The sequence below is a fragment of the Mus pahari genome, chromosome X, assembly GCF_900095145.1.
Source record: "Mus pahari chromosome X, PAHARI_EIJ_v1.1, whole genome shotgun sequence".
Lineage (NCBI taxonomy): Eukaryota > Metazoa > Chordata > Mammalia > Rodentia > Muridae > Mus > Mus pahari.
The window spans coordinates 109543604-109570105 of NC_034613.1; the positions used below are offsets into that span (position 1 = coordinate 109543604).

General features: G+C 33.6%; 1 protein-coding gene across 2 annotated transcripts in view; it reads left to right on the top strand.

Moving 5' to 3' along the window:
- The window catches only part of Diaph2 (diaphanous related formin 2), a 696731-nt gene that overhangs the window by 315518 nt on the left and 354711 nt on the right, over positions 1-26502 (top strand). For both annotated transcript variants that reach the window (XM_021188630.2, XM_021188631.2), the window contains 2 exons: positions 5454-5693; positions 23561-23690. In XM_021188630.2, coding sequence (XP_021044289.1) covers positions 5454-5693; positions 23561-23690 — 370 coding nt within the window. The remainder of the gene's footprint in view (positions 1-5453; positions 5694-23560; positions 23691-26502) is intronic.

A 26502-nucleotide genomic window follows, 5' to 3' on the forward strand; every position in this document is an offset into this window, starting at 1 on the left:
GGATTTGGACTGCAGACTGTAAGTCATCAATAAATTCCTTTACTATATAGAGACTATCTGCAAGTTCTGTGACTCTAGAGAACCCTGACTAATACAGCTACTATGCCTCAAGATCTCCATACCAAGATCCAGGTTAGAAACTTCTATCTCCCAGCCTCCAGATTAGGGTCACTGGTGAGCCTTCCAATTCTGGATTGTAGTTCATTCTAGATATAGTCAAGTTGACAACCAGCAATAGCCACTACAGTCACATAGCTATAAATTGACAAAACTGGAGTTTGGGTTCACTACTGTAAAACTCAAAAATCTTTATCTTCCTTGTCAGCTAATGTCATGGCCATGGGTAGTATAGATATTTGATTTTTGCTTATTCTTGGAATTAAAAAAAAGATTTCTTTTAAACCCTAAGCATAAAATACTTTATATTTGTTCTGAGTATTATTGCTGGGATTAACCACCTAGTGTCAAATAGTGTTATGTAAGATCTTGTAGCCTTCTTCAAGCCATCTGTGTCTTCTTTGTGTGTTTTCCTTATAAAATCTCATGTAGCCACACAGCAGAGGATGGCCAGTGTAGGGGAATGCCAGGGCCAGGAAGTGGAAATGGGTAGATTGGTGAGCTGCGGGGGGAGGGGGGAATAAGGGCAGGAGGTTTTTGGAGGGAGACCAGGAAAGGGGATACCATTTGAACATTTGAAATGTAAATAAAGAAAATATCTAATAAAATTAAATTAAATTTAAAACAAAACAAAACAAAACAAAATAATCTCATGTAGCTAAGGCTGGACATTAACTTGCTTTGTAGTTAAGGGTGACTTTAAATTTCTGTTTCAGCCTGCCATCTATTGAAATTTTAGGCCAGCACCACCATCCTTAGATTTTATCTTCTATACATCTTCTTAATGTACTAGTGGTTCCAGTCTGTGCAAATGAATATATTAATTCATGTTTTAATCATTTATCATCATCTGCCATGTATTAAACTTCGGTATATGTGGTGAGTGAGTGAAGAAAATTTTGCTAAATTAACGGTAGCTAAGGCTCTGCTGTGGTTATCAATTTCTTCTGAAGTCAGACTGATTAATGACAGATTACCATCTAATAATAGCTATTATAGAAATATAATTCCTTTTTATTTCATGGTTGGCATCATAACTAATGTCATTATTTGGGAAAAATAAACTTGCTTCTACTCTTAATTTCATTCAATATATAGTCTGTCTTTCCTGAAAAAAAATCTGGGATTTATTATTCATGTAAGGAGTATTAATACATTTAGCAAATATTCAATTATCTAACATATGCAAGACCCTCTACTAGGTGCTTATCAAGTTACAATAATTGGCTTTTTTCTCTATTCCATTTCTTATACTTGCTTTCTCAGTGATTTTGTCTTCTAAAACATCTGTTCATATAATTATTAAATTCAACTCTATTTCAAAATTTGGTAAATACTATTGTAGTATCATATTACTCCCTGGTCATAATTGTATTATTTTATTATCAATGAGAAGATTCAGATGGTAAATGGTCAAGTGTAAGATATATATATATATATATATATATATATATATATATATATATATACAGATAGATAGATAGATAGATAGATAGATAGATAGATAGATATAGTTTCAGTTTGAATGGCAATATGTTCAATAAAGAAAATGTTGAAATATGGGTAAAAACTGTCAATATGCAGTATTACATGAGCTATTATAATAATTGGAATTTTAGTCTATAATTTAGAATCTTAATAAGCATAAGCTAATAGTGTCTTTGTTAGTAAAAAAAAAAGTAGTATTGGCACACAAAAAATCACCAACCCAACTCACCTTAAACATGCAGAATAACAGGTAATATTGTCTTATAAACTAATCCATATTTGCAGCAAGTATCTTTCATTCTACCTTCCTAAAACTTAGAAAAATAATCACAATAGTTTTCCTAAGTTTCCAGATTTAAAGAGTGAAGATCTGAAAAATAGTTGGATAATTACACCCAAAAAATTATGTTTGACTGATATTATTGCTAAACTGTATCCTATCTGCCTCTGCTGTCTCTTAATCCTTGATTTAGCCTACTTTTGTTTATATCACAGCAGATCCAAAGCACATTCATCTTCCTACAAGTCCTGAAACAAAATGAACAAACACTAACAAATTCTATACCAACACCAACTTCAACTTTGAAAGTTTTTAATTTTTACTTTTTTTTAATTTTGCATCCAAGTGGTAGAGACAGGCAGTAGCAGAGACCCGAGAACACACATACACCCCCTCAGTAACGAAGTAGAGATTGAACAGGAAGTGAGGTGAGAGTATAAACCCATAAAGTCTGCCCCTAGTGATGTAATTTTTCCAGCAAAGCACATTTCATAAGCTTGCCCAAACAGCTTTTCCAATGAGCAAACAAGTGTTAAATACCTGAGCCTATGGAGGTATTTCTCATCCAAAGCATCACTCATAGATAGTTGCAGAGCAATGACAACACACATTTCCTAGGATGTTTTGGAGAATTAAATCATTCATGCAGAAAAATGTCTGACAGAAAATCCTCAATAAATGTTAACTGCTGTTATTGCTATAACTATTCTTACTAAAATATACTTGTTAGCTATACTATTTCTACTGAAGGCAATATTAAAAAGTGAACAAAATCAAATTCATACTCTGAGGTTGTATGTCAAGAATTGAAATATAGAGTCAAGACAGAATAAATTATAAATGTACATATGTGTTATTAGCACTTAAACAAGACTGAAAGCTTATGCATATCTGGCTGAAGTTCATATTCCTTGTTGATTATGGACCAATGCTACCTTGGTGGACTGGTTCCTGTAGGATCTCTACACATTCCAACAGAGCAGAGAGATGCTGACTAGAAGCTGATAATGCACCCTAAATGTAGATGGCATTTTCCATTAGACTAGGGTGCAAGACTGAATAAAGTAAGAAAAGGAAAGGGGAAAAAGAGATGAGTGTCAGCATTGTTTTCTTTCTACTTGTCTGTAAATAAAATGTGACCAATCACCTAATGTTCCCACTACCGCACCTTCCCTATTATGATGAATCTTTCTCCAAGGTAGCCCTTTCTCCCTTAAGCTGCTTTTGGTCCAGTATTTGATCACACAAACAAGAAAGTACTCATAGAAGGTGGTTTCATAAATGTATATGATGGTGTACAACATCCAGAGCACTGTAGCAGGCCAGTTTTGCATAAACTGAAAGAAGAAATGGTGTCAGGAGAGATATGGAGACAGACACATTGTGACATAATAATACATACAGAAACTTAATTTTCTACACACGTATACACAGAGGTACTTGTACATGTTGGACACAGACTTTTTTTTTAGTTTCCAGTCTCATTTTCTTTACATTGACTACATGCACAGTTTCTTGTGCAACATTCCTATAGATATAAAAACATATCTATCTGTCCAACCTATAACCCAGTTCTCATATAAATACTCTCTATTATTCTTTAGGTTTCTTTCATGTGTGTTCTCTTTTACATGTATGTAAACACACTGAAACACTAGTGTATTTTCTCTATTGAGAAGCTCTTATTAAATATTGAAGTGGTTTAATTCTTCCAGGACACTTCTCTTGAACTTATTATGTCTTTGCCTATCTAGAATTGTGTATTTTATTACCTGCAGTACTAGTCACATGTCTGTTTCATGGTTTTCCAGATATATGTCAGCAACTTAAAATAGGTAGTGTGCTTAGTGTTTGCCAAGAGAGTACTGAAGAAACATGAGGGCAATTTGTATACTTGAAACAGAATAATCTAATGTGATGAGAGCTATATAAATACTGGAGCAGGACAAGAGTCACTCCATTTACTTTATTTATCTGTCAGGAAATGGTATGAAGCAATAAAATTCATAGAACTCAGTTGTTCACATAGAGAGACTTGATACCAACAGTTACTAGGCAACTTACTGTAAAAGGTGAGTCTGAGAAGTGGTTTACCTCACTACTATAGCCATCATAGTTTACCCAGTAATTCATGTGTAACTATTGAAGGTGTATTATGTACATTTCTCATAAATGTGACAATCTTACAGAAGGGAGACAAGGGTTATTTGGCTTATGTTTTCAGATTTAAGTCCATCATCTCAGGGGAAGGCATGGCAGGGCAGATCAGTTAATGGTGGTTGGATGTATGTGGCAAATGTTGTCCACACTGGAGTAGACCAGGAAGCAAAGTTTTTGACAGTTGTACCTCCCAAATGCTGCATCCAGTGAGTCACTTCCCCGAGCTCAGTCATACTTCTTAAGGTACCACAAATTTCCAAAATCATGCCAACAGAACATGTACTTGAAACCTAATCACATGGGATATGGCAGAATGTACAATAGAAGGGTGCTCTGTGTTTTAATAACAGTTCCTCCATGTTGCAATTGCATGTGGAGCTCTAAGGAAAACTGAGATAGAAAGAGCAGAAGTTGAAGACCAACTTCGGCTACAAAATGAGAACATATTTAAAACCAAAGGACGTTTGTTCATGCATTCTGTGAATTTCATGCTGTTTGCAGATATCTAAGTGCCTAGTCTGTGCTCAGCGTTTGCATTCAAGTGATGTGTCACATTGAGTATGATTAGCATGTTTAATGGTTTCTATTCATTGTGTGTGCAGAAAATGCTCCTGGGTGCTTAGTCTCCACCCATCTCTTTCTTTGATTTCATTTGGTAAAGTAAAACTAATTAAATAATTTGGAGCTAAAGGAAATTCAAACCTCAAAATAATTATTATTGGAGTTATACCAAAGAGAATGTGAAATGTGTGTTAGGACTCTGACAAAAAATATAATTAAAACACAAGTTCAACTGTTTTGAATAAAACCAACAAGAAAATTTTGAATAATGTCTTATTAAACACTGACATTTGACTTGCAGGTGAAAAGTCTTTACGGCATATTTAAATGTTCACCAAATTTTATGAATGTAAATAATAAGTGCAAAAATATGAAATGATTCATCCCAGTTACTCCTTTGACTATAACATTATACGGGCAGATACATTCTTTAGAAAAATTAATTATATTTTGTCCACCATGTACACTCTCTATGTATGGCAAGCTATGCACTTAGCTCAATTTTATACATATAAGTTTTCCTACTTTATCCCAGGAACATATTTTGTCCATTTGTATGCTATGAATGACGAAAGGCTTTATAATTGACATGTAGAAGCTATTCACACTTAGCTGTATTTTATTTAGGTTATAAACATGATTATGTTTCTTGTTTAACAAACCTGACCTCTTTTGAGGTTTTTAAACTTTACCTAAATAATCCTTGGAAATTTTAGAACAAACAAAAGCAGTATATTTTAAATGTCAGAAAGAACTGGCTGTACTTGGAATATTGTCCATGAACTCCAATAAAGAGTTGAAAGAACATTATAAAAAGATGTACTCACAGAGATTCCTTATCTTACAGATGAGCACGGTAAAAATGTTACGGCCTCGTCTCACGAGCATCCTTTTCAAACTCACCTTTGAAGAACATGTCAACAACATCAAACCAAGCATCATAGCAGTAACTCTTGCATGTGAAGAACTGAAGAAAAGTGAAAGCTTTAACAGACTCTTAGAGTTGATTCTTCTGGTTGGAAACTACATGAACTCAGGCTCCAGGAATGCCCAGTCTCTAGGTTTTAAGATTAACTTTCTGTGTAAGGTAAGACACCATTTTACAGTATTAATTTATAACAGTCAGTTTTTGGTATGTAAGCTGAAATTACCTAAATAGAAATAATCTATCAATTTTAAATCAGATGTAGATGTAGTTGATAGCATATAAACTATATATTGAGGAAAATAAATATTTTTATATATTTTTGAAACAAAATTCAAAACACTAAAGTCTTTTTTGTTTATGTCTTTCTGGTTGAATCTTACTAAGGAATAGATACCCTATAAAATTTTTCTAGATAAAATAGATTTACCCTAATGTTCCATGTTGTGGTTATTTTATGTCTCTACAAAGTATTTTGAAGACTTAAATTAGATGAGGAAATCAGTAATTTTTCTTCAGATATGCTTTGATTAGTGTACTCTTTGAAAATATAACTATTTACTGGTAATGTTGAGCCACTAAGAATACACTGATTATCACAATAGCAGCCTAAACCATTAAAAATGAAATATTAATATTACTGCTTTGACTGGACAATTCTTATTATTTTTGAGACTTATGAAAAGGAGACAAAAAAAAAACAAAAAAAGAGAATGCCCAAAGTGATCTTCTGTGTCCAAGCAGGGCAACTCAACTTATTTAAGGAAAAGATCTGTCTGTTATACACAGACAATTGAAAAGATTCTGAGGTGAAGCCCTTTTGAGGAAACTTGAGATGAAAATGTGTCTGAAGAGAAGTAATTTTTCTTTGACAACTCCCCAAGCTTTCACTGTTTATTCTGCTTTCCTATCTGAAAACACTGCAGAGGTTTGGCTACTTCTAGACACACATTTTAACAATAATCCCACATGGTATAAACTACCTTATTTTTCATACATTAACCCATGCCAGTTGCAAATCCACAAACTATCATTTTGATCTGTATGAAAAATGATTTGACTGTGATAATTCTAATATATACATATTAGAATAATATATGTGTGTGTATGGGATAGCATGTATAAATGATAATAATGATTCATAATCATATATATATATATATATATATATATATATATATATGAGATTTTGATTATCTCTTTACTCCTGATATTTCTTAGATATAAAACATGGTAATAACAATGAAATAGACAGATTATTTTTTATTCCCTCTTCTTGTGGTAGTAGGGAACATATCATTTCATCAGACAACACCATGTAGAATAAGGCAATACTTACAATAAATATAAATTATATCTGTATTTATAAGGTAAAATTATTACAGGTTTGATCATTCAATTATAGAACATGTATCCCATCCTACCTTACTAGTATGCTAATTGGTTTGAGTATATTCTCTATGTATAGTTTGTAAATCTATACATTCACTTTACTATTATGAAAATATTGAATATTAAAGAAAATGTCAGAAGTTTCTATTACACATATTTATAGCATACTTTATATATCTATAGTACGTTTAAGTTATATATATATATATATATATATATATATATATATATAATCTTAAACAAATTCTTCTAATTTGAACAAATATGCCAATTTCAAATTGCTGTAGTTTTAACTTATTCAAAATTATTATGTAAATGATTATCTTGAAGAGAAAATGAACAACTCATATATATAGAAGAACAAGAGATTATAGTAATCTCACAGAAAGATTTTATACTTATGTCCTGTATTTTGGATAGAGAGATTTCTTTCTATCATCTACCTGTCAAATAAAAGTTTTTCCATATAGCACTGATCTGACATCTATCACTAGAGGTATGCTCAAAGGATTTAGCACAAAGATTTTTGCCAACTTCAAATAAAATAAAAAATCATCTTGGGGGAAATACTATCACGTAGTAATAGGTATTCTAAAGGAAAAAAAAAGTAAAGGTTTTACAATATTTCACCACACTTTTCAGTTGGATTTTTAATCTTCTGGGAAATACTTCTGGGGAAATGCATGTCATTAATAAAGAGAAATATCATATACATTCAGGATATTCCCACAATATTTAGGAATAAAACATTGTTCCTAAAATACAAAGGATTCTGACTAGATGTAACTGTCTAAAATGACAGAAATTTACAGAAGTGCATAGAAATAGTTAGCTTAGAAATGTAATCTTTTAAAGATGGAATTAACTTACCACTGATACAAGATTAGCTAGAATTGCTGTTAAACTTGATTTATAAAAGATTCCTTGGATGATTTTCTTTCTTTAACAAATTGCAGAGGGAATTCCTTCTGAAAAATACTGATTATGATTCAAAAGTGATACCATTTTTCACCTAAATTTTTCTAATGATAAATCTTTTTCTTTGATTTAAAATTACCATCTACTGCTTTTTACAGGAACTCTAAAACACATTAAAATATTTATCTCCTGAAAAAGGAAGCATGATGCAAGTAATTAAATGTTATCAGGTGTGTTTCAATGCATAATATAAAATATTTGGATGCTCAAAATTCCCTGCCATGTTATTTAGGAATAAAAGGAAAACAAATGAATTAACCAAAATGCCAAGTAACATGAATGGATATAGTGACTATAAAATGCTTTGTTAATTTCAGTAGTGAATTATCTCTTGTGAATCACCAAACTGGTGTGCCCTGCTAAAAAAACCTAAACCAAACCAGACCAAAAACAAAAACAAAACAAAAACTTTTTAAATCAGTGATTTTCTACATATAGGTCATGACACCTCCGAGGGTCTAATGACTTTCACAGGGCTTGCCTAAACCAGTCAGAAGTCAAAGATATTTACATCATGATTCATAACAGTAGTTACATTACAGTTATGAAGCAGCAATAGAAGTTTGAGAACCAGTGATTTAAATGAAGCTGAACTTACAATGCAAGATTGTACTATGCTTCACTGTTAGCCATTGGAATTCTGAATGTAATAGCGTATATAATATACGTGTACTGAAAATATTCCAAAATACCAAGCATTCGCTATACATTTATCTGCATTAGCATATAAATATGGATCATTAGAAGGTTATAACCAAAAGTGACTGTGATAGTTTGAATATGATTGGCCCAGGCAGTGGCACTACTAAGTTTGGCCTTATTGGAGTATGTCTGTCCTTTTTGGAGAAAGTATATCACTGTGGGGGTGAGATTTGAGACCATCCTAGCTGAGTGAGAGATAGTGTGTACTCTCCTGGCTACAGTATAAACTGTAGTGTATAACTGTCAACTCCTTTACCAGCACCTCTTTATCCAGGAATGTACCATGTTTCCAGCTTTGGATATAATGGACTGAACCTCTGAATCTGTAAGCAACCCTAGTTAAATGCTGTCCTTTATAAGAGTTGCTTGGTCATGATGTCTCTTCTCAGCAATAGAAACCCTAACTAAGTTGTTGCCTATCTGATTCAAGGGAAAAGTTGAGTTCCTTGGTAAGATCTGAGATACCTCAACCAGAAAATAGAGACAAGGCAAAGAAGTTGACCTTTAAAGGAACAACCAGGTTTTAAAGATGGTTCAGTGTTTAAGAACAGTGGGTATTCTTTCAAGGGACCCTGGTTTGATTCCTTTCTCTCAAATAGTAGCTCACAACTCAGTACTTACCATTAAATACATTCCTGAAGAATATACCCACTGTATGTGGCAGTGAAATTTGTAAATAAGCCAGGAGAAAATCTGAGGAAATACAGTCACTTAAGTGACATATAAATTCTTGTGAATGTTCACAGTCTAATCATTTCTATTCAAAGCACTGAATTGTATCGTAAATGTTTAAATTTTAGCATAAAATGGTAGTAGTAAACAACAACAACAAAAATAAAAACAACAACAAAGACCTAATGCTCTGAGAGTTGAATATTTAAGCCAGTGTATTAGACAATTCAGGTATCGTGTAAAAATACCACTGACTTGCTTTAAATAAAAGAAAATAATTTTCTTATGTTTTATAAGACCATATTTCAAAGATCAAGATGCTGGTTGGTTTCCTTTATTTGACTAGAGATAATGACTTTCCCCTGATGTCCTAACATGTACTCATACAGGAACTTTGTTTTTTGTTTTTTGTTTTTGTTGGTTTTTTTTTTTTTTTTTTTTGGTCTCTCAACTCTGAACTCTTCAAATTCATGTCAGTTTTTAATATCCTCAATGTCTGAGGCCTATACAACTCTCAATCAATTAGGTTTGTGTGAAACTAAGTAGCTGGATTAAATACAGGTTTATTGTTAGTTTTTATTATAAATAAGAAGCTTTCTTTTTACTGATGTTTGTTTATCATAATAATGAACCTACTCTCATGGTAAAAATTATCCTCAGAAGTTTAAAAATAAGAATCTTCTCTGCAGAGTAATGGCTTATAAGTGATCATTCAATGACAGCAGACTCAAATATTTCAGCCCACTGCAGTATTTTCAAGATTATCTCTGACTCTTTTGCCCGACGGTAATGTGTTATTTTCTTATCAGTGTTTATCATTACTTGAGTTGAAGGAAGTTTTTTTGACAGCTTACTGAGAAATAAATGATACAGGCTTATAATTGGCTGTGTAAAATAAATCCTATGAAAAGACAAACTATACTCTTGACCGTGTGTAGAATAGGATGAAATGTTAGATTGTCCTTCCAGATTCCGGCTCCACATGAGTCCTTTAAACTTTCCTTCCTTTGGAATCCTTTTCACAACATGTTTTCACATCTTTTGTTGATAATCAGTGATATAAGATTCAGAGCTATAGCAAATGCAGGGGAATTCATTCATGGCACGTCATGTTTAAAATGTCAGCATATAACGACACACCATACAATTTATTCATAATTCATGACCACCGGACATAAACATTTCTGTTTAAGGGTTTGTCTGCATTTCATTATTCTACAGTGAAGCAAGAACTTCACCAAATTAGAAATTTGAAATAAATAAGCACCAGAGAGCACAATGACAGAATGGCAGTGACAGTTTTAAAAAGATGCCATTCTTAAACTTATGGATTGCTTTACTTTTAATTATACCCATTGTGCTTTATTATTTTTCTTCATTGGACTCTCATCTTTGAGAACCAATAAGTACTCTTGAACACAAGAAGAGTGTGTATTATTGCTGTCTTACTATGCTAGTGGTGATATTACAGACTTAGTTATTAAAACTGTCATGAGTTTTGTTTCCTACAAGTTTTCACATATAAATCATGTCAAATTCTGAAATTATAAAGAAGGAAACACTTAAGTCAGTAAATCTATAAGCTTTAAAATTAATAGAAACCATGTAAAGTTAAATTTTGATTTTTTTAAATGAACACACTCTTATTAAAGTTGTTTAATTCCTGTTATATTACTGTATATAATGGACTTGTGCACATTAGCCAGTGGCAATGACAAAATATTATTTTAGACATCTTATTTCTTCGTTGATCAAGATACTTAAGTTACCAGCTCATTGATTCAATAGGAAGCCCTTACCTCTACTGCTACAACCCCATAGGAAGAACAACAATATCTACCAACCAGACCCCCAGAGCTCCCAGGAACTAAACCACCAACCAAAGAGTACACATGTGGGGACCCATGGATCCAGCTGCATATGTAGCAGAGGACAGCCTTGTGGTCATCAATGGGAGGAGAGGCCCTTGGTCCTGTGAGGGCTTGGTGCCCCAATGTAGGGGAATGCCAGGGTGGGGAGGCAGGAGTAGGGAGAGGGAGAATGGGATGGGGGTTTCTGAGGGGAAACTGGGAACGGGGATAGCATTTGAAATGTAAATAAAGAAAATATCCGGCCAGGCATGGTGGCACACGTCTTTAATCCCAGCACTCAGGAGGCAGAGGCAGGCGGATTTCTGAGTTCGAGGCCAGCCTGGTCTACAAAGGTAGTTCCAGGACAGCCAGGGCTATACAGAGTAAACCCTGTCTCAAAAAAACAAAAAACAAAAACGAAATACAAAAAATCAAATATGAAAAGATCAAAATAAACCCCACTTTGAGTTTATGTTTTAGAGTTGTACTCTTATAATTTTTGGAAGTAAATGACTATTGCACCATGACTTTTTCCACCTATGAATAAATACAGTATTATGTGCTTTGAATGTAACTACTCTTTTTCCATTTCTGAAACATAGAGTATTTGCTTTCCTTACCAAGTATAGTGTTGCTATGCAAATTGGTGCCTAAAGTAGAAAGGGATTTGATGAAAAGAGTTTTCAATCTCTGACTTTACAAATGATTTCTAAAGTGATAACCCCAACTGTTTCTAAATGGTTATATATTTTGTAGAATTGGGGTAACCTGTTGATGTTTCTTATCCTCGATATCCTAGTAATTGAAATGAGGCATGTCTGACATTGTAGTCATGTATCCTTGACTATTTCTGAGGTTGAGGAGAGAAGATAGCAGGTTTAAGAATTGCCTGAGCTACATGCAGGAGGAGTTGAAGGCAAATTTGGGCAATTTAGGGAGCCCTTGACAGATAATCAAAAGTAGAAAAAAAAAGTGCTTACTACCTTATGAGAGGCTGAGGCAATAGGATGGCCCAGGAGTTTTAAGCTACCCTGAGCTAAATCATGAGTTAAAGAAAGTCCTAGGGAGTGAGGCCTGGTCCCTCAAAAAAGAATGGTTTTGAAGGGAAACAGGTAAAAGGAAATGGAGAGTAAGATCATCTGAAGGATAGAAGGTGGAGGGAGGGAAGAGAGAGGAAGGGAGGGAGGGAGGGAAAGAGGGAGGGATGGAGGGAGGGAGGGAAGGAGGGAGGGAACACATAAGAACTAATAGCTGGATTAAATCTAGTATACAAAAAAAAGACTGACTAACAAACTTGTATAGGAATTCAATTTGTATTATTAAATAACATTGTAAAAAGTCATTTTGATAAAGTTCTAAATAGAAGAAAACAAAAACGAACATTTTCTTCTTGCAAAATTCTTCCTCACAGAACAAGTTTAAAAATCAGTTTTTCTAAATAGGTCACTGTGGGAAATGTATGCAGTGACTAGTTGTGAGATTAATTTTCAGAGAAGCCAAATATAGCAGGTGATAAGTGTGTTTATGTATGTCTTCAAATTGTAGTTATAAAGGGATGTGCTTATTAGAAGATTTTGTCATTGATGTTATAGACTTGAAGTTTGAGAAAGGGAAAAAAAAAAGCCGCTCTTAGCTTAGTTTTCCTTTCTCCTTCCCTGCTCTAACCCTTAGATTCCAAAGCATTACCAGTTGGAAGATCTTCTGGGTATATGGCCAGAAGAAGTATTGCTGGGTCCTCTGGTAGTACTATGTCTAATTTTCTGAGGAACAGCCAAAGCATGTGCCTGTGAGCTGATTAAGAACTATTTTCAAAATTGAAATATTCATTTGTAGTCTTTGGTGTAAATGAATCTGCTAATACTTTAAATGTAACACTTGCTTGTTTTCTCAGAATTTGATTGCATTTTTTTAGATTAGCACATTCACAACACTATAGTTTAAATTGTGTAAATGTCATTAAATCCTGAAATCTTCAGTTTATTAGATTCTTTACAGAGTGTGTTTTGTGAGTTCCTATTTGATTGGTATCCCTTGTCCAATATGACTGTTAAAAGTCATATTTATTGGCATTTTGTCTTTATTAAAGTATTTCTACTACCTGTCTAATTATACACTCCAGGGATTTTTTTTTTTGTATCAAATAGTATTTAACTAAAAAAAACTCAGTTAATATAGTTTCATAACTATAATTGTGAACAATTGTGCCCACATAGTAATAGTGACAGATTTTGGACTGTGGAGTATAGCTAACTGAAATGAAAAATTCTCTACTTTTGAAAATTTTAAGGACGTTTCTTGATGAATCTCCCATTTATTCAAAGTGGTTATAAACATTTTCAGCACTAGAATAGACAAAAAGTGATGATTTATGGGACTAGCTGTAGGTCTTACTTGGTTCACCATGAAAACTGTTTTCATAGAGGATTTAAATGAACCCAGCTGGCTTAGTATTCTGTGAATTGCTGTAGTCATTTTCTGAGTTTAATCTTATGACTGATTTTGTAATTCTCACAGTGGGGGAAAGTCGAAAACATGAGCAGCATTTAGTGAATATAATTAGTAAGTTTGAAAACAAATGCCTTTTTATTCTATAAAAGCTCTGTTCAAAGGGGATTTAAACCCTGTTTGAAACTGTTGTTCAAAATAAAACATGGCTGCTGTGACTGAATGTGACCAGTCATGTTACAAGCTGGTTTTCTGGTCAAATGAAGCCTTCCTAATGAATGCATTGCACAACCTTAATAAGGAGAGCCAATGACAGTGAAAGAAGTTTATAAAGTGATAGCTTATACCAAAATAAAGGTCTGTGATTACTTTAGAAACCTTAGGAATTATTTATATCCATTTACAAACTTTTTCAATGCTGTTAATTATAGACATATATATTGAAACTTTACTCTCTGTGGGACCCAATGCTAGGATTTTTGCTGGGAAAACGAAAAATCAAACATATTTCCAATCTGTTTTTTTTTTTCCTCTGAGCTAGCTGGTACATATAGAGCATTGTATTTTTAAAGCCGGACAGAAGGAGCAATGCTTGTGGGGAGGGCCATATGGAGGATCCTCCATGCAGCAGCACACATGAAGAAATAAATGATGTTAAAAACATAAAAAATAAATAAATTATGCTGCTCATAAATGCTGGGTAACTAACTACCAGGTAACAATGTGCCCTGTGTGATGACATCCCAGACTGTAAGCAACTGCATCCTGGGCAAAGGGAAGAGATAACAGCAGTCACTAGTACAACATAGACTGAAGTCTCTCAGGAGGGCAAGCGCAATAACTTCATCTTTTCATTTTCTTTCTCTACGTTATTTTGATTTCTTTATTTACATTGTGGTATCTCAGAATACACGTTTCTTTTAAAAAGTATTTTAATTTTCATGCATTATGAATAGTTGGCCTGCTACTGTCAGAAGTCAGAAGAGGGCTTTGGAGTACCTGGGACAGAAGTGATGGATAGCAGTGAGCCACCATATGGACACCTGTACCGTATCAGTTTGTTGTTTCAGTGACAAAATACCGAGTCAACACAACTACTAGAGGGAAAGATAGATTGGAACACACAGCTTCATGGATTTTGATGAGCGTGTGTTGCTTTTGTTGTTTTTATTCAGAACCAAGATAGAATATTATTGCTGGAGTATATGGTGGAACACATCAGCTCACTTTATGGCAGAAAGGAAGCAGAGAGAACTTAGATGGGAACAGACGTAAGATATACCGGTTCATGGCATGCCCATGTCCTAATAACTCATTATGAAGTTAATAGTCTCATTTTCTAATCACCTGTCAAAGTGCTACCATCTGTGGACCAATTCTGCATCACCTGAGCCTTTTAGGGTGGCACGTCATATCCAAAACATCACAACAATTTAAAATATAATATTGGTAAATCTATACAAAGGAACATGAAAAATATTATAAATCATTTAGAATGAAGAGTTGTGAAAGTTACAAAATGTGTAGAATGTACTCGTTTAAAGCTTTGGGTTAGGATGACAAGAAGTTCTGATTATGAATAGGGGGATATGCTGCATATGCATGTAATGTGTTTAGTGCCACTAAACTCTACTCTACTCTAAAGTGTTTAAAGTGCTAAATTTTATGCACATTTCTGACAATGAAGAAGAGGATTCACAGCTGCGTTGTCTGTAATAGGATATCACTGATATCAGCAAGGATCATTTCCAGAGGTGCAAAAACAGAAATTGATGAGGAAAATACCCAATAGAAGAATATACTTAATATTAACTAAATTTGCATTGTAAAATTATATAGTGCATTAAAGATGAATGAATGATTAATTGAAGGAAGCTACTAACATCAATAAATGTCAGCAACTCCTAAATAGCTATTTCTCAGTGCTATTGATTTTGGTTTTCAAAGGTATATTGTTGACCACGTGAGTTACACATACACTAATGGAAAGTCTCTGAGTCTTTCACCTTCAGTATTGCCTATGGTGTTTCTTAATGTTGTTAATAATCTTTGAGGCTATGTCCAGGGAAAAGCAACAAAGAACTGATTTCACTAACTCTCAAACTTCATATAGACACATTTAAGTAAAAATGCTCATTATAATAAAAGTTGAGTGCTTTTATTATTTGTATAAACCAAGCCTTATTGAAGAAGCTGTTTAAAACCCAAGAGATGCTTATGCTTCTACACTATTTTTGTACCAATTTAAAAATAATTTGATTTTCTTAAAACTATTCTCAGAATAATTCGTTTGGTAGCTTGATTAACTGAAAGCACTTCTAAGCAGCAGACCTGCTTTTGTTCGTAAAGTTCAGCCATGTTTCATTAATGCATCGTGGCCTTTCCTAAATGAGCATAAATGGCTGTTGATTTGCCACTGGTCCTGGCTACTTCAGACTAATGCATCCTGAGTGCATTCACCTTGAATAAGTGGGGCTACAAGGAAAACCCTGAGAAGGGGAGCAACGAGGGTAGGAGAGCAAAATTTGTCTTCTCTGAGAAACTAACAGCACAAATGCCCTGCTGGGCCTGAAGGTGGCAATTGAGATGAATCCTTATTACATTTAATGTTGTCATGGTTTCAAGTTTAAGCTCTGCTTTCACAGATTGCTACCATAAATTAAGTTAACAAGTGGAAAGCTCTTAAATTGCATGACTTTTTATACAATTGATATCATCTGTTCCCTTTTTTGTTGGAAGAGCCATTATAATACAGAAATCAAGAGTGTAAAATAGGAGCAATCAAGCCTACATAAAGAATTAGGACATCTTTCCCAGTATAAATTGCATTTGGCTGAATTAGTGTCAACCGTGGTCATGTAACACCTTAAAAAACAAGTTTTGGTGACAGATTCAGAAATAAAGCCAGGAAAGCATGTGTTAGACCTGTCTGCTTGTAGCTGCAGAGCTAATGTCTTCATGGTAATTGCAATCCTTAAAAGTACATTATCTTTCTCAATGTTATTGCAGTGTGTGGGGGTGTTGGAGAAAGCAATAATTTGTAAACAACCCTTGGCAGAGAGCACAGAACTTAATTTTTTTTTAATAAAAGAAACTAACATTAGAATTCATGTGCCGTATCAAGACTGGCAAGCAGTAGTAGTTGTTTTGATATATGCACTAGAGCATTCATGATTGCTGAAATATTAACGGTTCCATGAATATATAAACATAATAGGGAGAAAGAAACTATAATTAGGGATCATTTTAATAAAAGAAATAAAGTTGAATGATCTGATCACAGTGATATATTAAGTGGTTTCATTTCAACAACTCAACCAGACTCTGCAAAGAAGTATCATTTGTTCTTAAGGTTAATCCACCCAGTATAAGTGTGTCTTGATTGGATTCTGTTGGCATGTGAGGGCTGTTTCCTTCACATAGTGTGAGTTCCTTCTTGCCATTTCTATAAACACAAGATAAAGAGAGCGGTCTAAAAGGGCGTCCTTCTTATGTAGTTTATTGGCATAGATCTCTGACTCACATTTAAGTTTTAGCACCACTTCCATGATATACTTCCTTAAAAATATCTAGAAATGTTTCTCTAGGGGGTTATGTATATGGCTTTACTATTGCATTTCTTTTATTCTTTATGTACAACTATTTTTTTCCTATGTTCACTATACATTCTACAGCCATTTGTGCAAGACAAATCTCATGAAGTTAGCTAAGTAGATTCTCTGTAACACTCTATAGTTACAGTGTAAGATTGCTTTGGGACATATGCTTAAAACCCACTGTTTTGTTCCTATATAACAACACATTCTCACTATTTACTTTCCACCTGAAATTAGGATGCTGACTCTGGTAACACAGTATCTGTGTATGCCTCCATCATGGATGGTACTTTTTCATTTTATTCTCATTTGTTTTATAGAGACACAGGGTGGTTGCATTTTCTGTAAGTATAGTCTGTTGCGTATGGCCTAAGAGTTAAGGCACTGGGCTCCTTAGAACAAGTCTAATAACCCTGAAATGTAAACCTGAGGAACACATAAACCTTTCAGTTATTTTTGAGGACAATTTTGACGCCCAGTTTTCCACATCTTATAATTTGATTTTCTGATTTAAGGTTTTACTTAAACACAGTACACTAGACTCAATATGATGTGGGAGTATAATTTTAGTACACTTTTAAGGAAAAATGAGTGATGGTTTATACAACTTGAGAGCAATATATCTGAAGCCTTCACAGCATGGCCCACATTTTCTGCGAACTAATCAAGAACAGTTAGACCTGTCTTTTATTAGCCAAAAATTGCTAGATAGTTCTCTAGTTTAAAGTTGACGAAGCTTTGGAAACATATCAAACACAACATTGATTATTTTAAAAATCGGAAGAATTTGTAGATAAAGTGTAGATAATTGCCTGAGTAGCTTTTGACCTGGAAATGTTTTTCATCATTGTGGCTCTCAAACATCAGAATCACCACATAGCAAGACATGCCCTTGAATTTCTAATTTAGTTGATGTGAATTTCTAACTACTACTCAGATGAGGCCACTGCTCTTGATCAAGGGATCTCTGTTTTATAATGTAGCCAATACCCATGAATTATTTTCCTGCTTTATTTTTAAAGTACTGAGAATTGAACCCAGTGATGTGTAAGCCTCCTGATAAGCTGTAGCCCCAGCATAGGACCCATGGATTCTTGATTGTCTATTTTTATTTCTTTTAATTCCTACTCTCCTCAGGCCTAATTATGCTGAACATATCCAGAATGATAATTATAATAACTTTTGCCACTAGCCTCACCATTTTTCAGCTGCTGGCTCTACTGCCCCCTCTATTATCCAGCTATTATCCACTGTCAATATTTTGAATAAATTATCCTTACACATTACCTCCTCTTGCTGGGTATCCTTTCCATTTAATTTTATGTCCTTGGCAGTATTCTGAAACAATACTTGAAGGTCACCAAAGATTTCTCTAATCATTGAATTAGCCTTAATTATCTTTGGCTTGTCTGGAGCATTTATTCATTGAACATTCCAGGGGGAAAATTTGATCTGATCATAGTCCTCATTTATAAGGAGGTCACAATCTGGTGGATGATACTGAAAATATAAACAAAATTATGTGTTGTGAAATAAACGGTACAAATACAAAATGTATAAATCACTATGGAAAAACAAACATGGTATTTATTAATTGCACTCAGTGAACTTGGAAAATACTCATTATTATTAATGAACTTGCTTCCTGAATAATGTTTCCCCTTTCCAAACACCTTCTTCATAACCAATAGCCCATTATTAAATCCAGTAATTATTAAATCTCAATATGTATAAGTGAACAGGGTGTGTCCTGGCTCCTGTCTTTATTAAGTAGATGAACTGTGATTATACTCTCTGATTTGCCTATTGTCTTGGATAGAGTTTAATTGCTGTGAAGAGACACCATGACCAAGACAACTCTTATAACGACAACATTTAACTTGGGATGGCTTACAGGTTCAGATGTTCAGTCCATTGTTATCAAGGTGGGAGCATGGTAACATGCAGGCAGGCAAGGTGGTAGAGGAACTGAGATTTCTACATCTCGTTCCAAAGGCAAACAGGAACAGCATGGCTTCCAGGCAGCCAGGAGGAGTGCTTCTTCAAGGCCACCTCCACAATGAGACATTTCCTCCAACATGGGAACACCTACTCCAACAAAGCTTCACCTCCTACTGTCACCACTCCCTGGGCCAAGCACATTCAAACCACCAATTCACTGGGTTGTTTTGAGGATTTGTAAAAGTGCCTCTTCCATAGGCGTATAACACATGAATAACACTAAAGCAGAGAGAATGTTGGTTCATATCCTCTTTCTCAGAGACTATTTACACATTGCTACATATTTCTTTCTAAAATTAGCTTACTGTGAAGTTAGTATCTTAACATGTGGGGTCTGACTTTTCCTATTTTCACTTCCTTTTACTCATTGATAAAAATACAAATTTTTTCACAATGATTCAAATGCATCCAGTTTTCCTCTTATGTCTGACAACTCTTTATAATTGCATTAGTTCTTGGCATTTGCCACAAAGTTAGTCAACATATTTTCACTTTTCTATGCAATTTCATATTTTCTACTAAATTTTAGTTGTTAAATACTTTATAAAAAGATAAACAGAATTAGCCCTAGAAGTATGTGTTGCCATACCAAGAGTACTTTATATTTATATACTATTTCTGAATGTTAGTTAAGATTAAAGAAATAGAATTCACTTAATTAATTAATTAATTAATTCACTTAATTACAGTTAGTAATCTTTATATAACAATTAAAACTACTGTATGTATGGTTGATTAGTTGTTGTTAGTTAATGCTCTCAGTTATTGCAAATGATTCACTCTTATTTTCATTAATATTCACTAAATCAATTTAGCAAAATAAAATGCAAATTTAAGCTTTTCAAACTACTTGTATTTGATGAAAGTACTATTTTGCTTTTAGTGTTTGGAAATATGCACAAAGTAGAGGGTTATGGAGTTGTCTCCCCATGGCAGGTCATAAAAAGATGTCTGATATTTTTCTTGTGTTTTTGCTCAGTGCTGCTTGAAAAAGGAATATGCTGAAATTCAGACAAAGTTGCCAAAAGGCACTTTGCTTCTGGCTAGAACAGTCCTTGAAATGCTTACAATGTAGTTGCCTCTGAGACTTAGGCAAGATCTAGCTTAGTTACCACCTTGTTTAGATATTTGAGACTCATCTACATTTTTATCATGATTTCAAGAAACCAACTTTCAATGCAAATTAAGTTTGTATCTTAGTAAACTAACCCAAGTATTTTGACGTGATTTTATATATATTTAAATTAGATTACCTTTTTTTCCCAGAGATGAATGTATCTATCTTGTCTACTTATAAGAGCAAATTGGTAGATAAATATTAGTATTGATGAAAGTGTTTTCAATTGTCTTCTGCTGTGGCTACTATATGAATGATACAGAGTAAGAAATTCTACATATACAATATTAAGTAATATATTACACTAAGGGCAATAATTTGTATCGTATTTTAATATTACTCAGTTTTAAAGAATTGATCGAAAGGTTATGCGTATGGAGAAAGATTTAAAAGACCACCTATTGGTTATAATTTCCTGTCACTTTGAGACATTAAAAAAGACTCTGTGGGGAATCTCAGAAACAAATATTGTTATATAGCCTATAAACAGTTTGTCTCCCAATCCCATTGGATATATTTCTTAGATTGACAAGGCAGGTGCCTCGCCATATTTGCCCATGCTCTGAAGCGAATGTTATTCTAAATAATCACATGTATATGCTGTCTAGAAACCCTATTGATTTAATTAGAAATAATAACATTTTTGACTAACCAACATGTTATCCTTTGTTTTTGTAGATTCAACCATTTACGATGGTAAATTGCATAACAGAATTATATAGTTAGTGGCACCGATAGTAAATAAATATGAAAACACATTTCAGGACTGGAAAATGGTTCAGTGATTAAACTGCTCCATGATCACATAAGGGATTCTCATTTAGATTCTTAGTAACCACATAAAACAAAACAAATATAAATAAAAACGGTATAGTTGAACGTGTCTAACTCTAATTGATTGGAGGCAGAGGCAGGCCTAGTGTTTGCTGGCCACCCAGTCTAGCTAGAATAGCAAGCTTCATGTTCAGTGAGAGACTCTGTCTCAAAAAATAAGATGGGGAATCATGTTCTTACAACATGTTTGCACAGTCAAGTACATCCTTACACATATGCTTATACCTGCAAACAGTGGATAACCACACACACACACACACACACACACACACACTTGTAAATTTAGCAAGTTACGAATGCAGGATAAAGCTCAAAATTTTACTGTAAAATGCTATAAAGCCCAAGACAAAGAAAAGGAAATCTGCATAAAATTGCCATAGGAATATAATACCATTTTTCTTGTTTTATTTGCAGCATTAGCTATGTACATGTTTAACAACTGCAAAATACTTATACAATTTGGCATCTTGAATAGTGTATAAGAATCTGCTTTTCTTTTTCTCTGTTGATATATATTTGTCTTCACAGACTTAAAAAAAGTAAATAAATTTCCTTAATACTGGGGGGGGGGGATTTTCCTGCCACTTACCTCCTTCTTTTAGGATCTCAGATGTTAAGTTGTAAGGGATTTTTAAAAATGTCCCACATACTCTAAAAATGATGCATTTTGTGAGCATACAAGACAATAATCCCAGCTAAACAGTTATCTTTGGGGAACAGAGCCTCCCATTGATTCCTTTATAGCTGCTAGCTTTACTTAAGATAAACTGCTCTTGAGTCCTTGTTGCTTTTTGTTCTTCCAGCTTGTCTTTGGATTGAAGGTTTAAACTTTGTAATGCTAAAAGGTGTTTGGTGAATGAGCATGATTTCAGCATTTTAAATATTTTTGGTATATGGAACTCTGTCTTTGTAGAATTTCTCCCAGAAATAATGATGACCACTGGAACATTATTACACCTATGGCCATTTGTTCATCTGGAGTCTTAAGGCTCATGTTCTTTATATTTGTTCACATCATGAGGATGTAAATACCCAAAACAAAGTTTGACACAGAACATATTTGATATGAAGCTGATTTAGTAAATGCTATGTTTTTTATCTTTAGTCACAAAATGGTAAGGATTAACTCATTTTATAATTACCTAACTATCCTCTGCAGCCTTTCCTAAACCTGTTTGTGAAGAATACATATTTATTCTAAACAGAATAATCCTTAAAGCTAAAAACTCCAAATCAGTATGAACACCAATGGATAAAACCATCATTCAAAAATTAGATGGGTGACATGTTCACCTCTAGGGCTACAGGGTTACAATTAAGAAGGAGAGAGAGCAAGGGCCTGAATTCATCCTTGTGGTTGCAAAAAGTAGCCTCTGCCAGCATTCTGATCAGATTATGCATCTTATTTCAAATCTAGACTTCAAGTATTCCCAGGTTGAAATAAACTATTATTATTTCAAAAAAAATTATAGAACTAAAATATCCAATAAAGTGAAAAGAAATGAATACATGAAACTTTGCATTGTATTTATGCATTGTTTCGAAGTAAATCCTTGATTTCATTTGCAACTGAGTCTATCATAAGAAATATAAAAATGAAAACATTAGAGCCATCTAAATTGTTCTGGCTTATGCTTTAAAGATTTGTATTACTCTATTAACTCCATCATTTTTCTTCTAATGTCTCTCAAAAAATATACAATGTTGAGCAAATAACTGTTAAATTCTGTCATGTTTCCATGAGTGTGTGGTATGATTTTCATTTATCATTCTTTATGAAAAAAATATTTTTGATTTTTTTTCTTATGGCACATGCAAATAAAGGAATGTAAAGCATGATAACTAGAAATAAATTTAATCTCACAAATGAATGAAGCTTTCAAGAATACCTTTTTATTTATTTATTTATTTATTTTGGTTTTTTCGAGACAGGGTTTCTCTGTCCTGGAACTCACTCTGTAGACCAGGCTGGCCTCGAACTCAGAAATCTGCCTGTCTCTGCCTCCCAAGTGTTAGGATTAAAGGCGTGCACCACCATGCCCGGCTTCAAGAATACATTTTTATACTAATGCAAATACCAGAATGTTATTAACATCAACACACATTAACTGGTACTTTTACTATAAATACTTAAATGGGTGTTCCTGTCTAGTGAAAGGGAAGTTCATTTTGCTGTAATGATTCAGACATTTTTGCAAATATAGATTAAGGTTTAATTTGGCACTTTTATTAGTGTTAATTTCTCTTTTATAAAATATTGAGTGTAAGATCCTCAGCTGTGTAACTAGTTGTCATTAAGAAGCCACCACCAACTTAATAGATTAAAAACAAAAAAAATGTATGAGTGAGCTTCATCATTATCTGAATTCATTCATCATTTGTTTCACTTGTTTAAGAGAAGTATCTATTTGTGTTGCTTTAAAAAGCCTTTTTTCCCCCCAGATCAAAGACACAAAATCAGCAGATCAAAAATCAACCCTTTTGCATTTTCTTGCTGAAATCTGTGATGAGCAATACCGGGATATCCTGAAATTTCCTGATGAGCTGGAACATGTGGAAAGCGCAAGCAAAGGTAATCAATTGGCAGCTGCCTCTTAGTGTATGTGCTTTGCTTTCAGTAAGATTGAAAAGGACGCTATTAGCACTATTAATCATAGAAGTTCTGTTTGTGTAAGGAAAGTAGAAAGGTAGTTTTGATTGGCTTATATCTGACTACAATGTACATTTAAATAACCTGTCCTCTCCATTTTTTTTAACACTGCTATGTTATTGAAGCTATGGTACCTCGAATCAAATAATATGTTTTTTACATTGAGAAGAGCTTAAATGTATGCTGAATGATCGTGTTCTCAAAATGGTTCGAAGACGTTGCTCCTCAAGTGTGTTTTAAAGATACTGTTCTAGAATTGAGATAAAGAAGAAATGACTATGGGATGGGTAAATGATGAGGATGAAGATTTCCTAGCATGGTAAATGGTTTCTTTTCCAGAGACAACTCGATAGCTTCAAGGTAAACTAGAAGAATCATTTAGGACAGATTAAAGGAATAGTTGATGATGAGGCTGTGGGAGTAAGGTAGGCATATCAGAAATATCCAAGGCAGATTCAGGTCTCATGTTACTTTATACTGTATTAAGGAATTAAGACAGAAGTGGAACAGAATGCTTGTAAGATTTCCAAGCAGGGTAAATCTTCTTGTCAATATTGTCCACATTTCATAAGTGATTAAAAAGTTAAAGAAGGATGGATCAAGAAATTATTTCTCCACTGGTGATATTATATGGGTGCTAACTTTATTTTCTCTTTTATACAAGAGAAATATTTGCTGTTGTGATTATATTCTGTAACTGTGGGAATTAAAGAAAATTATAGTGATATTACTTACTAGTTTCAGAATATTTAGCTAGTAATTTGACATCCAAGTATTTTTGTCCTAATCTAGAAAATGACAAAAGTAAGATTAAATAAGTAAATTAGCATATACAAAGCATACAGGAAAAACTTGCCACATAGCAAGTACACTGTTGTTATACTACTGTTGTTAGAAACGATAATTTACATAGCGTTAACAATTGACACACCAGTATGAACTTTGCATTGGTTTGATTGTTAGATTTGACGAGAATAATCTTATATATCTTATAGTTCTTCTTGGTTCAGCTAAGTATGTATTCTACTCAGCCTTGTTTCTTTTATATGTCTGGGCTTTTTGATAAATCCCTTCATATTTTTTTCTAACTATATCACGACCTTCTTTCTCACTGTCTATTTCAACAGCCAAATGTATCCATTGTGTTTTGATTGCTTGCTTTGTATATTGATCCAACCAGTGTAGTCACAGGGCTGTTGCCAAATACCCTTTTCCTATCTCAATGTTTGTACTGCAGCAATCCCCACTCTCCACTTGTTTTTGACTGGCTCCTTTTCTTTCCTGTGAAATTCAAAGAATTCTCTACTCAAAAACTTCTTAAGCACACCCTGCCTGCTTGCAGCCACTTTCATTTCCTCCTAGTTCTCATTTCAGTGTACCCAGACATATATTCTCTTGAGCCATTTTTATTCCTTTATAATAATCCTGTCTGTGTGTACAATTTCCTGCCACATCCCCTGCCTGAAAATCTCACCTGCCTTGTCCTCTAAGACAACTGACTATCATTTGTCAAAACACTGTTCAAAATCCATTTCCTTTCTTTCTAACTTCTTTTTAACAAAGGCTCTGGAGAAAAGACTTTGAAGTTTAGCCTCTACAGGAAGAACAGCGATAGTGAAAGGTCAAGCTATTTATGTCTTATTTATAGTTAAATGTTTTTCCTTAATATTTGAATCTAATTTGTCTTTGCTTTCTTAATATAAATTTGAGGATCATTTGATTCAAATTTTGTCACCTTCAGTTATGTGCATACACTACTATATCTGTAATATTCACATTCTCACAGTGTAAATAAAAAAGATATATCCACACTATATATAATTAGTTTGCTTTTGAAAATTAATCAGCTCCTTGTGAATTGTTACCCTACCTCGAAAAGAAAAATAAGAGCTTTTTAAAAATTTGAGGTACTGGAAAACCACAATAGCAAGTTAATGAATGTATTACATTGCACATATAATGAATAATTATATCTTTGTGATTATGAGAATTCCTGTATGTAGGTTATGAGAAATGGATGTTTTCTGCCCACTATGACAACAACAGATATTCTCATCCAATACTAAAAGCATAGACCTCAAAATTACTGATAATGTGGAGGAGTGCCATCACCTTAAGCTGAACGATAAACAAAGAATTATGTAGAATCTAGGGAGAACTTTATTTGTATAATTGTCTTTATTCTTCGCAAAGATCATCTTATAATTATGCATTTCTTAGATACACATGCCTTTGGTATCAACTTAGCATATTTTCCTAAAGCTCTGTAACTCAAAGATATTGAAGAAACACATCATTTTTACATTAAAACAGATATATATTACAGAGTAGAATACAAAAACCACATGAATTTTTAAAATAAAACTGATGACTTCAAAGAAATTTCACACTTGCAGCAGATCCCTAGGGGTGCGTGTTCAATCTTCAGTTCCATTAGGGGTACTTTTGTGGGAGAAGTTTATGAAGCATTGCCTGGAGATTTCCAAAGTGGTTTTGTTTTTATTTGAATTTGTTTAGTTATTTAGTTAGCTGTTATTGCTGGGACAGCAGCGGCAAACAAGTTGAGTGAGAAAATGCACTAGTTTCTTCTGAACAGGAATTCTTATAAATCTGAAGTTCTGTAGCAAACAGTATTATACACCCTTACTTAGTACCAATGAAATTAATAAATATTAGTGTTTGAGTTATTTTATTATGCGGTAAACTTTAAGTCTGCAGATATGTTCATTACTTA